The sequence below is a fragment of the Gamsiella multidivaricata genome, assembly GCF_025024155.1.
Source record: "Gamsiella multidivaricata strain RSA 2152 chromosome Unknown BC939scaffold_25, whole genome shotgun sequence".
In the NCBI taxonomy this organism is placed as follows: Eukaryota; Fungi; Mortierellomycota; class Mortierellomycetes; order Mortierellales; family Mortierellaceae; genus Gamsiella; species Gamsiella multidivaricata.
The window spans coordinates 394,742-407,153 of NW_026251733.1; the positions used below are offsets into that span (position 1 = coordinate 394,742).

At 47.0% G+C, this 12,412-nt stretch overlaps 5 protein-coding genes across 5 annotated transcripts; 3 read left to right on the plus strand and 2 right to left on the minus strand.

The window, feature by feature from the left end:
• Positions 1-813: 813 nt before the first annotated feature.
• Positions 814-1,917, minus strand: BC939DRAFT_129454 (uncharacterized protein). Its single transcript, XM_051550055.1, has one exon. The coding sequence runs from the start codon at positions 1,654-1,656 to the stop codon at positions 1,096-1,098; it is 561 nt and encodes a 186-aa protein (XP_051413308.1). The 5' UTR covers positions 1,657-1,917; the 3' UTR covers positions 814-1,095.
• A 1,413-nt stretch (positions 1,918-3,330) lies between these two features.
• Positions 3,331-5,190, plus strand: BC939DRAFT_129378 (uncharacterized protein). The gene is made up of 2 exons (XM_051550053.1): positions 3,331-3,601; positions 4,548-5,190. The coding sequence occupies exons 1-2, from the start codon at positions 3,580-3,582 to the stop codon at positions 5,105-5,107; spliced, it is 582 nt and encodes a 193-aa protein (XP_051413309.1). The 5' UTR covers positions 3,331-3,579; the 3' UTR covers positions 5,108-5,190.
• On the plus strand, positions 5,191-6,043 carry BC939DRAFT_129371 (uncharacterized protein). Its single transcript, XM_051550052.1, has 2 exons — positions 5,191-5,919; positions 6,000-6,043. Exon 1 carries the CDS (start codon positions 5,274-5,276, stop codon positions 5,859-5,861), a length of 588 nt encoding a protein of 195 aa, XP_051413310.1. The 5' UTR covers positions 5,191-5,273; the 3' UTR covers positions 5,862-5,919; positions 6,000-6,043.
• A 1,798-nt stretch (positions 6,044-7,841) lies between these two features.
• BC939DRAFT_129424 (uncharacterized protein) lies at positions 7,842-10,582 on the plus strand. The gene is made up of 6 exons (XM_051550054.1): positions 7,842-7,987; positions 8,248-8,765; positions 8,889-8,965; positions 9,060-9,235; positions 9,323-9,437; positions 9,542-10,582. Exons 1-6 carry the CDS (start codon positions 7,879-7,881, stop codon positions 10,548-10,550), a joined length of 2,004 nt encoding a protein of 667 aa, XP_051413311.1. The 5' UTR covers positions 7,842-7,878; the 3' UTR covers positions 10,551-10,582.
• A 186-nt stretch (positions 10,583-10,768) lies between these two features.
• Positions 10,769-12,226, minus strand: BC939DRAFT_448707 (diphosphomevalonate decarboxylase). The gene has a single exon (XM_051555270.1). It carries the CDS (start codon positions 12,036-12,038, stop codon positions 10,845-10,847), a length of 1,194 nt encoding a protein of 397 aa, XP_051413312.1. The 5' UTR covers positions 12,039-12,226; the 3' UTR covers positions 10,769-10,844.
• Between the last annotated feature and the right edge of the window lie 186 nt (positions 12,227-12,412).

The window sequence follows — 12,412 nt, forward strand, 5'->3', positions numbered from 1 at the left end:
AGACTCACTTGATCTTCTACTTGCTTTTCCTGTCCTCTACTTAAGTTCTTTGACGATAACCATTGGTTTAATGTCTACTTTCAAGAAATGTCATGGCAGTCTTCTCCCTTTACTTCGCTTTATTGCTTGTTAATTGTACAAATTGACTCTTTGCTGCTTGTCTACAAGTAGGTGACATGCTATCATCAGTGATTATCCCATTTGCCTGGGGTTTCCTCCTCTATACTGTCTCTGTCGCCTCCTCTCGAATATAAAAAAATTGGCCGGATAAACATCCTTGAGGGTAAAGAGATACTTGCTCCTGTGCTCTACGGTGAATATGTTTCTAGTCCATCAATGTTAGCTTTGAGCGACTTGCGGCGAATCTGCAGCAGGTGTAGATTCAACTTGTGTCTTAAATAACGCCAAAGGAAATGAAACATCTGGCATAGGCTCCGCTCCCGCTTAACTGTTGAGGAAACTTGCATCAGATAGTCTAGTCGTGGAGAGGTCAGTCTTGGGATCTGCTAGTGCAGGGTCCCATTCATGCGATCTTCGCCATTGTTTTTCTTTTCTTGTCACTCTCCAACGACCCGCTTTGGACCTATAGACCAAGCGACTACATATCCCCTTGGTTCCGTTTTCACTGCCATCCTGGCCTTTTTTTTTTTCTTCCTTTTCTTTTTCTTTTTCTTTCATCGTCGGCAAGATCGAGCACACGTTTATAAACAACACAATCTTTCTTACCTTCGTTGACAGTATTTTCTGTTCCTCACTCGTCCTCCACGCCGTTTTCACACGCAATCGTAGCCCCGCAAGCACGCTTGAACCAGACACACAGCTTGAATTGCTACACAGCACTATTCCTCTTTACGCTCTTTACGCGCTTTGGACTACCTCGACCCTCTTTCGATCCCCCGAGTCAGGCTAAAAGGTAATACTCTTATCACATCTCACCATTTGCACACGCTGCACATTCTTTCTATCCTGTGCGGCGCCTCTCTTCGCCTGTGTATCACGTTCTTCAGACGGCTTCGACACACACCGACAAAAAGATGCATAGTGGTCTATAACGCCCACATTTTTTTTTATGCATGCCCCTTCTGTTGCACTGCATCACACACATTGGAAGATAAGGGAGGCTGCGAATGATGCGATATGTGGACGGGAAGAAAAATAAAAGCAATGGGAAGGGGATAAGGATCGTGTGTGCTCAACAACTCGCAGGCGAAGTGAAACATGGGCGGTCGTTTGCTGTCGAACGGCGATCAACCACATGGGGAGAAATGGTCTTGCCTTGCAGAATGAGTGCAGAAAAGAGCGCGAGTGAGCGCGAACAGACGTTGGAGCCAGGACGAAGCTGCTTTTGCGGATAAATGATCCAATCACGAAAGAATTCCTCCGCAGGCGGATGGTCTTTGTGCCTGCATGAATGGACGCATCATTTGCCAATGAGGAGCAGTGCATAGCATAGAGACTGTGTATGTATGAAGTTATTGCTGCTTTTTTTTTGGCCTGGGACCTCAGACGCGTGTTCATGCGCCTCAGCTCATAGCACCCTGCGGAACACTTCACGCTCCTCGATTTCGATTCCTGCAAAAAAGGCAACACATATGGCTCACATGTAGAACAGAACAGTTCCCTGGTCACCGCACGCACTTTGTTAGTATGACCCATGCTGTCAGGGCCTTGCTCGCTTTTCAACTGACCAGTTGCTAGCTATTACCGTCCTTCACGCTCTTATCTGATATCCAAGGAGACCTATCACAGATACCTCCAATTCAGCTGAATGCCACGTTTTTTTTTGTTTATTTCATTTTAATTATTGGTAATTTGGTGAGCATACCCTTCTTTTATATCCCAAATTCTGATCTGGCCTTCGCCCACTGTATACTAAAAAAATGGAACGAGAAGAAAAGAAACCTCCGCGTCCGACTGGGACCAAAGACCTTGTCTGTGCTATTGAAAAGAAAAATGCAAAGACAGGAGTAATGAAGCACCTTTTGCCAGGGGATAAATGAAACCAATATATATCACCCGCCGTTGGCAAAGACCAGGATCTGATTACTTGCACTACACGTTCAGAGCTGACAGGAGGGGCCGTTTGTTCTCTTATCCTTCGTTCCCATTTCTCGCAATTTTGTTGATTGGCCTTTCCTCTCCCCTGAAATCATAACTCCCAGACCAAATCTGCATGCATGCCTTCCACACTAGACAGCTCCCCGATCCCTAAGACTCCAGCTTTTTTTTTTTTTTTTTTTTGTTATCAGTCCAACACAGCCCAGCCAAAGGATATCAGAACATTTACTATTGATTTGGGAAGCGATATAACATTCAATGTAAATTTGGCCTTACACATATGCTGTGGCCGTGTGGGGGTTTATTTTCATTTGTGTATGGTCGAGTGAGCAAACAATCCAAACAAAAGTGTGGATTTTAGGCGTGCGGAAAAGTTATTTTATGTTTGGTGTGTGTGTAATTGTGTGTATACATACATGCGTATGGGCATGGTTCACATATGGGCGGACCATGCTCCTATGCATTACATGCATGGAATCACCGCATGAATAGGAGAGAAGCACAAACATAGAAGCATCTTGCATGGTCGAAGGAGGGTCTTCATTTTTTAGCTTCGCTATAAAGATTTTCAGCAAATTCTGTACGTCCGTTGATGAACAGGGTCTTTTCTGGCGGTTTCCCCTCCCACCTGCTGTCTATGCCTTCCCTGGCCCTTTTTGAATGAATATGAAGAAATGAATGGCCGGATGATAAATGGGGTGAGCACGCGGCTGTCCGTTGCCGTTGTCCGTTGGAACAATTTGCTCCGCAAATTGGAAAACATCGTTCGTGGGTTCTTTGTTTCGACTGTTATACTATCGCGGTTGTATTATATATTATTGCCTGTCCTTGCTAGTTTAATGTCACTTCTGAAAGGCCACTCCATTCCATCCTCATCGACGATAATGGGCCACCCCTGTTCTTTTTTTTTTTTTTCGCGCCAAATGCCCTTGATATTGTACTGTTGCCCATTCTTGTACCACTCGCTGCCTCCTTCAGCTACTTGTACCGTTCATTATCCGTTAATAATGGATCCGATTTGATTCAGTACTGGCCCAATTATTTCTTTCTCCTTTCCAAATGTTGAATGCCAAAGAAGATGAAGAGAAGAAGAGCAATCTCCGGTAGTCGATTGTTTGTTTTATTGCCTTTTCCCCCTTTCTTCATTGGGTTGAGTGTGATACCGATGGAGCACTACCATCTCGGATACTGTGTATAAAAGGCAGACAGAGGAGTAGGGAAGCCGAGACCTTCGAATGCCATCTCGCTTCCGGCGCTCATTTTTACCGCTTACCTCCATCTCTCCATTTTTCCTTTATCCCGTTTGCTCAAAGAGCTGACTGAGATTCTATTGTCAATACATCTTTATCCATCTACACATCTCCTTGTCGTCTGACTAAAAGATCGATCAGTACAGTCCAACGCCTTTTTTTTTTTGAACACCAGTGGACAATCAAACCGCTAGCAACACTTTTTTTATTTTTATTTTTATTTTTGCCTTGCTTCAGTGCCCCGCGATTACCGAGCCTTCGAGAGTACACCATGCCATCATCATCCCTCCCAAGTAAGTCCAGTTTACGAACTGTTGTTAGCCTATGCAGGAGGATGCATGCACACACATGCTTTGTTTCGCTTTGTCAATCTATATCACACAATGTATCCACACCCCCTTTGCTCCACGCGTGTTGCCCACAACACATTACCACTGCCATTACCGTTATCGCTTGCAACTGTCGAAAAACAATGACAGCAGTAATACAAAAAAATTCAGAACATCACCAGGATGTAATTCCCTTGTTCTCGGCGCGGATTCTTTCTTCATTGGAATGGAATTCATACCCAGAACAGAAGGGAGGAATCGATTCAATCCAATCGAGGACAGACAAACAGAAAAAAAAAAAGCCGAAGATATACGGACAAGGAAATATTTTAATGAAATAGAATACCCTCCTCTTCCATGTCAAACAATTGTCGCGCACTCGTTGCAAACTCCCACTCTGTCCATTCCGGTACATTTACTTTCTACATTGCCGTTGTTGTTGCAAAAAATGGCGCGCGCTCTGTCTTTTTTTTTTTTTTTTGCTGTTTGTTTATTTACATCTCAATGGGCAATGACTATATGTCTATGCAGTCTATACGCACCCTTTTTCACCTTGTTCTTCGTCACTTCTTTTACTTCTACCCTTCGTTGTCTTCTCTCTTTACTTCTCTCTTTCACATTCTTTCCTCAACTTCACTCCCGTCTACACCGCACACCTCACACTTACTCATCTCTGTGGCTCCTCATCCAATTGGTCCTTGGTGTCTCACTCACTCAGCCCGTCTCTCTTCTTCCACTCCTCCTATCGCACGCATTTACCTTTCACACCATACCTCTCGTCTTTTTCTTGACTTCGAACTCGCCTTCAACCTCGAACTCCTCCCTTCTCCCTCCTCCCTCCTCCCTCCTTCCTCTCTCTCCTCCCGATTAACGCCATTTGGGTGCTTATCAATCCATTCACCACCCTTAGATATCATGACCGCAACGACTTTCACGAATAGCCTGCCTTCACCTGCTTCCTCCATTTCTGCCCTCGATATCGTCATGTCACCCATCCCAGAAGGCAAACTCACAGACAGCGCCCGTGCACAGCTCGAGAGCGAACTGGAACAGATTCGAAAAACTTCTACCGAATCTCAAGAGGCCTACAATGCTGCTCATGCTGCCATCCCTACCTACCAGCAGCTGGTCCTCACCACCCATGCCCAAGTAGCTGCAGCCAAGCAGGCCGTCCTTCAGGCCAAAGGCATCTCCTCCTCCAATTCATCCTCAGCCTCCAGTTCGTCCTCGACCTCGAATGCCTCCTCGCCTCCCTCGCCCTCGTCGCCCCTCAACAACGGCCTCGGTCAGGACGCAGAGCACGAACAGAGGGTGCAGAAGCTGGAGCAGGAACATGTAGAACTCGGTCTAAAGCTCTCGCAAGTTCTTCGAGATAAGGCTGAGGCAGAAGAGACCAAGAAGAGATTGAACGACTATATGACACGCGCCAAGTCAAGGATCAGGGAGATTGAGCAGAAGCTTCGCGAATGAGAATGAGACGGATCCATCCTGGAATCGTCTCCCAAGGCAACCATTCTTCCAGTCTGGTCCAAGAACGAACACAACAAACAACAAACAACGAACATCAAACAACAGCGCCAGCACACAATTCATACATCACAACCAGCAAGCATTAAGTATCTCAAAAAGGCCTCCGATGGATGCAATAACACAAACACAAACACGAACACAGCATAACATCGGCGCCGTTCTGGAACACGCCAATTCATTGCCGTCTTCGACTCTAGGGCTACCAGTAACTCGGCGGCAAATGACCCCCAGCAAGTGCTGTAAAAAGAACAGGGATAGAATTATCCAACCCTCTTGTTCAATTGCAAGCGACAAGAGTCCTGCGCCATTTTTTCTTCGGCTTGCTTTGCCAAAAGGCGCTGGTACTTGTTGGCTGTCTTGGTTAATGCCAACACTGCTTGTGTCCTTGTGTTCTTTTTTTCCTTGGCCCCTTTTTCTCTCCTTCCTCTTCCTCGTTTTCCATACTTTTGCATCTCTCGTTATAGTCCAGAAAAGTCATTTTATTCTTTCATATATCCTCATCATGCATCTCTCTTTCTTTGCTCTTTCTTTGTTCATCTGTCCTGCTCTCCCTTGTACACTGCATACTTGTTTCCATTCATCCGTTCCTTCGTTTTTTCTTTCTTACATATATAGTCCATTAATCACACAGCATGCCTCCTGCCCTTTCTCATATACACATCCTACCCTTTTGTTCTTGAAGCAAAATAAATAGTAATAAGAAAAATGACTTTCCACCTCTGCCTGAACGCTATTGGTGATAAGATATGAACGTACGCGCTTGTCTATCTATGCCTAGGATTATTTTGAAACATACTAAGCTGGCTGCTGGAGCTTGTTTCGTTCAAAAGAGTACAGTAGAAGGAAACACAATGGGGCACCATAGGCTGCTGCCATTGGTACAGGAACCAGCCTTTTCCAAAACAGGCAAGTAGATCTTTTCTTTGGGGTGTCTCAGGCTGTTCACGCACCACCCAGAAGCCGAGGGCACAGGGCGGGACGTCCCACACAGACAGGTTACTTTCATGCATATTAAGAGAGATATCTAGGGCGGATCTACCCCTCATGGGCTTTTCGCCTAACAGCTTGACTGAGCTTGGAGGTCTATGTTGCTGTGCAGCGCACCACAAGCACTAAGAAACAATTCTCCGTCCCTCAACCTTCGATATGACGCGTTTGTGGAGGGGTCCTCGTTATTCAAGCAAACATGTCATGCATTATCGCTGTACAAACAACTACAAGTTTGTACTATGGTATGGACGACGTTTACGATCTCATTGCTTGATATTGTCGATCCATTCTCCGATACAAACAAATAGAACTGACAATTGACAATGGCGCGAACATTCGTCAGCATTTCGACCCACAGGATATATACACAGGCATAAAAGCACATGTAATCTCTCCATTTGCATAACCTTTGGGGCCATATTTGATTCATATGGAGTTGATACGAGCGCTTTTTCATGGGTTTTCTAGAATGATAGAGCACTGGTCAATTATCGCTTATTCAGTAGTCTTTTGATATTGAGAGAGCTGACTCTGGAACTGCATATCTTTTTTTCTTCCTTCCTTTCCTTTCTTTCTTTCTTTTTTTTTTTTTTTTTTTTTTTTTTTTTTTCACTGTACCTGCATTAGCTGTAGAAATTAACGCCCAGTTCATGTGAGATATCAGGAAACCAGACAACCATTTCGACCTTAAACTGCACCTCAGTGTACAACTGAGGAGTGTGGGGTTGTGCCGGAGCCTTCTTCGGGAACCAATCGAGAAGGAGAGGCATTTCCCGACAGGGCTTCACATAGGCCCTGCAATACATGACGTCTTGTGGTCCACAGAAAGGGATGAGTTAGGTCTAGTGGCTTGCGTGAAAGGTATAAAAAAAGCCGATGCATCGATTTTTCCCTGTCAACTTTCTTTTCTTCTTCTTCAGTCAATTGTGAGAGGGGAGCTTTTTTTTTTTTTTTTTTTTTTTTTCTTTCTTGCCGAACAAGCACGCACGAGCTGCAGAGCACTTCAACCGTGCTACACCAAAACGCCCATATCCACCCAAGGCTCATTGAGCTATCCTTTTCGACTATACACATTAGTGACCAGCCAAACCATTGTTTCTCACTTCCTTCATCGAGCCGCACTCTATCTTCCCACAACCGACAATCGACTCGACTAATAGACACATACTCAGCACACCCCACCCCCCTCCTACTACTACAACTCTATCGCCAAAATAAGCCATTGCGGCCCCTGTACATGGATATCGACAGCAGTGAACGTGAAAAGGTACAACCTAGATCTTGAGGAGAGTGATGACGCTTGGTGCTGTTCGGTGAGGGAAGGGAATGAGGTTTCGGATGCATCTCGAATTCATTCTGCTTTGGGTTGCTCTCGTTTTTTTTTTTTTTTTTTTTTTTTTTTTTTGTGGGTAAAATCTTCGCACACGGACTCTCCTTGCTGGAATGGGTCTCTTTTGGGTGCTCTTCCTCGATCAATGTGTCAATTGAAATGGGTTCTTTTATGTTTTTTGTCGCTAACTAATGGGATCCTGTCTTCTGGTCTCTATAAGGGCGCCGAACGTGTCAGTCAACAGCTACACACTCAATAGCTCTGCGACCATGACAAAGAGTGATCCGGAAACAAATATAGACCAAGGTTGAAAGGCAATCGTTTATTAATCGTCTTTTTCCTGGATCTGTTGAATATTTTTTGCTAGACTGCCGTCAACTTAGCTGTTGGCATGAAGATGGCCATGGCGCAAAAGAGACCAACGATACGTAAGGTGTCTACGACTGGAGAATCTGAGTCATTACTAGGTGTAGCTGCAAACAGGCCGACAAACAAGCAAGGTGCGTCCATCGGAGGGTTGTTATTTGTATTTGACTATAAAAAATGAACTAGGCTGTCTATCATCCCCCCCTGGGTTCGTGTCACAAACTGCACAGAGCCGACGAGTTCTTTGTCATAGTGTCTGTGTGCCTCAAACAACGTGGTTGTTCAGGAACAAGGCCCAACGCTCTTTTGGAGCATTCCATGATTGAGAAGAAAACAATATCCTTATCGACCTTCTTTCTGTTGTGTTTATTTTAAAAAAAAAAAAAATCGATAGCCAAAGTATCTGCAGGAGCACGACCAAGACCACATATTGCTGTTGAGGCGCCGGTTGGAGCGTTCCCGATCTCTGGCGTCAATACCGGTATCGAGCGGAGGGACTCTATCACGACGGCCCTCGACCTTCCTCCTCCAAGTCCCGTCCTCGCCCATAAGCAGCCCAATGGCTCATCTATGCCCCGGCAACACATTCAGCACAATGGTCATCCGCACACACCAGGGCCAATAAGGTTTTCCTTTGCTTCTACGCCGCCTTCTCTTGCTGCAGACTGGCAGCCAACGCTATCACTGGATCTGATTTCGCCGGGATCAAGCTCATCAACTCTCAAGATCCGGGAGATGTTTCCCCAGCCAGATCTTCAGCAGACCTTTTTCCTTGAACGACACTATATGATCCGGGCTAGTTTACCAAGAAGTTTCTACATGGTCATGGCCCAGCATAATATCAGGCACTGCTGTGTCTTCGACTTTCCTGTTGGTGACAAGTGGTGGGGAGACCTCAGTGGTATGAGAAAGGTATGCGGAATACTATGCTCAATTGCTTTTGGAATTCTCATTGTTCACATGGTTCTTATCGGCCAAAAAAGAGATGGGTGCTCATGTTGCGTTATTGTTTTCATTATTTTTCATTTCTTGCAGAGTTCCTACATCGAGTTCAAGGCAGAAAAGACGCATGAGCAGTGGGAGTTACATCTCAAGCCCTCGCGTGATCGAACGTAGGTGCTCTTTCACAGATTGACCTTATTTGCTGCATCTGGGGCTTGAATTTTACCCCTTTAACATGGAGTGTTTGTTGGATCAATGAAATAGCAACATCTTTGGATACCTTTGCAAACACGAAGATTTGGTGGCAATGATCAGCAGTCAAAAACACAACCTGCTGAAGGTACGTAGACTTCCGCTCGTACTGGATCTGGATGACACTCTCGTGCGGCTGGTCGGCAATGAGAGGAGCCGATACGTCTCGGAAACAGACGCAGCAAAAGGTAATGTGGTTTCGGTCTATCGTACGTTCTTTTCTGTCGTCTAGAAATATTCACAATCTGTTCTGGTCCCTGTATTTGCGAAAATAGTCCCGAATCGAGTACGACGGTTAAAGGATGGACGTCAAGTTGTATTGACAGAATATGTCGAGGAGTTTTTGGAGTGGGCCTGCAAGTTGTATGAGATCTCTGTCTGCTCCCTTGGGCAAGTACCCTTTTCTTTTCCCTTAGGTTTTGAATAGTAGCAGCAGTCAGGATGTGATGATATTTGTGCTAACTTGGATTATTTGGGTTCTTTGCTGTTCATAGTGAACAATCCTATGTGGATATGGTGGCGGACGTCCTGGATCCCTTGCGAACGCGCATCCGAGGTACAAGGTATTCAGCTCGTCAGGAGTACGATTTTTTAAATGCGGCGCCACCAACAGCAGCATCTGGATCGTCCAAAGGGCCGCCGGGAAGTGTCGCAGCAAACGGGTCGGGAGTCGGAGCAGCCAGCAATGCCCAACTCTCAACGGCAGCCATCACAGCAGCAGTAGTAGCAGGAACGCAAGCGCCTACGCCACCAAAGGATCTCTTATCATTATATGCTTTCTGCGCAGTCAGCCAACCACCGTCGGATGGATTACCGGACATTGGAACCGGATTCTCGCTGCCGCTGATTCTGGACGATTTGACACAGATGTGGCCGCCAGACCAGCATGACAATGTGATCGTAGTCAAGGAAAGGAAGAACTCGCCTGTCTGGACCGTGAATCTCTTCCCTATGGTCCAGTATGTCCTCGGCGCCGTCCATCAGGAATTCTTCCGGGCCTATGACGCGTGGAGTACCGCACGGCAGACAGCATTGAGCTCGATCACGATTTCGACGCCGTCGCCGAAGAACCTGGACCTGAGTGGGATGGAAACAAACACTAGTGCGAACACGGCGAGTCTGACGGCGATTGATTTCACGGCGACGACACCGGCAAAGACGGCGTTTCTGAACATGCCGATTCCGTCGGCGATCGGGTGTTACAAGGACTGGTTGCGAGGGTCGCTGAGGGATCAGATCAGTTTGACAGCAGCTGCTCCACCGTCTAATCTGACAGCAGCAGTCGTTCAACAGCAGCAGGCACTACAACAGCAACAGCAGCAACAATTACAGCTACAACAGCAGCAGCAACAACTACAGCTACAACAACAGCAGCAGCAACAACTACAGCTACAACAACAGCAGCAGCAACAACAACAGCAGCAGCAACAACAACAGTTACTACTACAACAACAGCTGCTGCAGCAACAGCAGCTATTACAGCAGCAGCAAACCCAGCAGTAACAGGCCCAGCAGTAAAAATGATACAGCAGGCTCCGCAAGTAGTACCCTCTGCAGCCGCGACAATCATGATCCACTCAGCAAAGTTATCTCCCGTCCCAAAATAAAAATCATTCGATGCGGAGCCCAATTGATAACAGCGCATGCTCCCACGTTCTCTACAGTGAAAAACTACCTTCGTTCTTTAGCCATCTCTGACATTCGATGATTATAAGTATAATGTATGATAGTACTTTTTTCGTTTATTACTGGACTACTAGGATGGTTTATTAAGAAATGGATTATGGTGATCTACGTCTAAGCGAGGCGCTTGGGAAGACCCTCGAGGTTCAAGAGACCATGCTGAGCAGAGTCGAGAACACGGGGACCACCATCGGCCTTGGTGTGCAAGATCTGCTTGACGCTGCCCTGGGCAAAGACGGGCGAGATCCTGGTGTCAAAATACTGGGGCAGGGCGGGTAGGGTTGAGTTCTCCTTCAACAATCCGAGCGAGTCGTCAAAGGCGGCACCGGGGAAGTAGTAGGAGAGGATAGCATAGATCTCGGCCATGTTCTTCTGGGGCGCGTAAATGACAGCATTTGGGCCGGCATCAAAGGTGTAGGCGGCCTTGACGCCGTCCTTGTTGTACTCTGTGATAATGCGAATGATGGCTCTGGAGATGTCGTTCATGTAGAAGATAGGGGGGTAGGTGTCAAGGCAGACGGCGTGGAACTGGTTCGAGTCCTGCATGGTCAACCCTGCGAATTTGGGGAAGTCCTTGTCGTGGATAGCGGCGATCATGTCCTCCATCCTCTTGGGTACAACTTCCTTAATGCGGTGCTGCAACAGGGCCGAGGTCTTGACGGTCAATTGCATGCCCTCGGTTGAAGAGGTGCCCTTCTTCTCATCAGAGACGACGCAAATCATGGCCTGGAGATCGGGCCAGTGGGTCTCGGGAGCGATCTGAACAGCCTTGCTATCGGAACCATCGGCCTTCTCGCCCATTTCCCAGGCGACAAACCCGCCAAAGAGACTTCTGCAGGCAGATCCCGATCCCTGACGGGCGACGATTGACAGATCCGAGGCATCGAGAGGCAATTGGAAGAGCTGCGAGAGCGTATAGACAAGGCAGGCGTAGCCAGAGGCTGAGGAGGCCAACCCGGCAGCGGTGGGGAAGTTGTTCTCGGAGCAGATGTGAATCTTGAGTCCCGAGAGTTTGGGTGCGGTCTCGTTCTGGGCCTCGATCTGAGCGCGAAGGGCACGGGTCTCACGGAGACAGGCGACCAGGCGCTTGTTCTTCTCAATGGATTCCTCAATGCCGTTCAACCAGAGACGGTCGGAAATAAAGTCAGCAGAGGCGCGGATGGTGGTCTTGGAGTGGAGTTGGTCCTGCGAGAGCGTGACTGAGAGGGACGAGTTAGTGGGGAGGATCAAGGAGGTGTCGCGCTTGCCCCAGTACTTGACGACGGCGATGTTGACGGGTGCCGTGCAGGTTGCTTCAAAGACGGTCATATTGTGTAATAGAGGGTAAGAGGGTATTGAGGAAGAGTGGAGAGAAAGGGATGAAGATGAGGAAAGTGTTAAAAGGTGATGAGAAGTGAAGGCGAGATCTCTCTTTTTTCAGGAACAAGAAACAGGCACAGTTGGGATCCTCTCCAGGACGACCTCTGATTGGCGGTATTAAGATGGCCCGATCGCATGTACTACAACTCCTCTTCCCTTTCACTGCTTCACTGCAGCCCTTTTTTTTTTTTTTAGAGAGACAATTCCATATCACACGGCATGTCTACACATGTGTTGGGATGCTGTAACCAACGATCGCGTGTGGACGTTGCCTATAGATATCTGTCTCTTTTGGATGGCTGTGTTGTCAACAGAATGGGATC